The sequence below is a fragment of the Rhagoletis zephyria genome, unplaced genomic scaffold (assembly GCF_001687245.7).
Source record: "Rhagoletis zephyria isolate East Lansing unplaced genomic scaffold, Rhagoletis_zephyria_1.1 Rzeph_scaffold_29161, whole genome shotgun sequence".
Lineage (NCBI taxonomy): Eukaryota > Metazoa > Arthropoda > Insecta > Diptera > Tephritidae > Rhagoletis > Rhagoletis zephyria.
The window spans coordinates 1-1,824 of NW_016186218.1; the positions used below are offsets into that span (position 1 = coordinate 1).

Sequence of the window (1,824 nt, forward strand, 5' to 3'; positions counted from 1 at the left end):
TCTCTCGCACGAGTTCGTCATCCAGAATCATGCCGACATTGTCAGCTGCCTGGCGATGCTCATCGTCATTGGCCTGCTCTTCCAGGCGACTGCCCCCTTTTGTCTCGCCTTTGTCGCCCTCCAGCACAATGCCACCGAACGTAAGTATTGGGCGTGCTGGGAGTTTTGGGAGTTTGAAGTCGACAAATTAAAACCTTTTTACCCCCTTTCTCTTCAACAGCTCTGGTCACCCCGCTGGGCACCGTCATCTCCTACACCACCGGCGTGAAGGACCTCGCCATTGTCTTCTTCTACTTTCTCATCTCCATCGTCATTCACGCCGTTGTCCAGGAGTATGTTCTCGATGTAAGCTTGAGAAGATTTGAGAAAACTTTTTTGTTTCAAACTAATCACCTCCTTCTCTCTTCAGAAAATCACCCGCAAGCTTCACCTCTCAAAGACAAAGCACTCCAAGTTCAACGAGTCCGGCCAGCTGCTGACCTTCATTCTGGTGTCGCTGGTGTGGGCGGCGGAGGTGATCCGTCGCGAGGGCTACCTCTTCTCGATCACGCGCATCTGGAGCGAGTACCCCGCCCGGCACATGGAAATGTCCTACCTCCTCAAGTTCTACTTTGTCATTCAGATCGCCTACTGGCTGCACCAGTACCCGGAGGTGTACTTTCAGAAAATCAAACGGGAAGAGGCCGGTCCCCGATTTATCTACGCTTCGCTTTACCTGATCTTCTTCACTGCCGCCTATGTTTTGAAGTGAGTTGACTTGGAAAAGAAGTTTTTGTATTTTTATTTTAACCGATTTCGAAACTTTCTTTCATCAGTTTCACCCGCATTGCCGTCGTCCTCTCGGTGCTGCACTACAGCGCCGAGGCTCTCTTCCACATTTCCCGACTGTTGCACTTTGCCAGCAAGTCTAAGGTGGTCAAGTACACGTGAGTAAATGTTTTCTGACTTTAGTGTTTGTTTACTGAGCCCTTTACATTGCCAAACAGCTTCAACACCTGGAACGTCCTCTTCCCACTGGTCCGCCTCCTCACCGTCTCCCTCTCGGTGACCTTCTTCTACTTTGAGCTGCCGGAGAATGCCACCGCCACGAGCGACTCGCCGGGCAACTACAACACGCCCCTTGTTCGGTGAGTTTAGCAGGAAAAATCCCTCTTGTTTTGCAAAAAAACAAAAACTTATTAAATCTTTTATTTTTTAGCCTCACCTCAATGACGGGCATCGGCTTTCTGCAGGCGTGGATGATGTGGAACTTCATCACCTTCCACCTGCGCCGCAAGCGCGAACGCGACGCTGAAGTAGCCCGTCGCAAGAAGAACCAGGCGCTGAAGTTGGCCGCCCAGAAGCGACAGGCCGCGGAGTCGGACGAGCTGAATGAGCTGCCCGAAGCTGATCGGTCGCCCCTTTCCACGCCCTCTCCGGTGACCAAGAAGAGCGCCAAGGCGGCAAGCAAGCTGAAGGTCAAATAAAAAACTGAGACTGAATTGACTGACTGAAACACACACACACACTAAATCACCGACCCTTGAAAGAATGATAATCAAAATAGACTTCTTTTTCTTCTATTTTATAAAACCACCTAATCTGTTACAACTAACGACATTCACTGGTTTTCGACCGATCACTTTGACCAATCCAAAGTTGAAGACCAAGCCAACCCAAAACTTTTCTGTTTTCTCCTGCTGTTGTTTTTGTTGTTGTTCACCGCCACCGCCGATTTTAAGAGCTGCCTCATCTGGCCACTCTGAACTTCCCACCATCATCTTCTTTTTCTTCTTCAACAATTCCATATCATCCTCTCCACCACCAGACCAACAAATGATCAAA

General features: G+C 49.5%; 1 protein-coding gene across 1 annotated transcript; it reads left to right on the forward strand.

Annotated features, from left to right (window-relative positions):
* Positions 1-4: 4 nt before the first annotated feature.
* Positions 5-1,466, forward strand: LOC108382863 (translocating chain-associated membrane protein 1-like; the record flags this gene model as incomplete). The annotated part of the gene is made up of 4 exons (XM_017639231.1): positions 5-140; positions 221-345; positions 410-747; positions 1,199-1,466. Coding segments are annotated over 4 exons (867 nt in total), but the record flags the coding sequence as incomplete, so codon positions are not given.
* Positions 1,467-1,824: the final 358 nt, after the last annotated feature.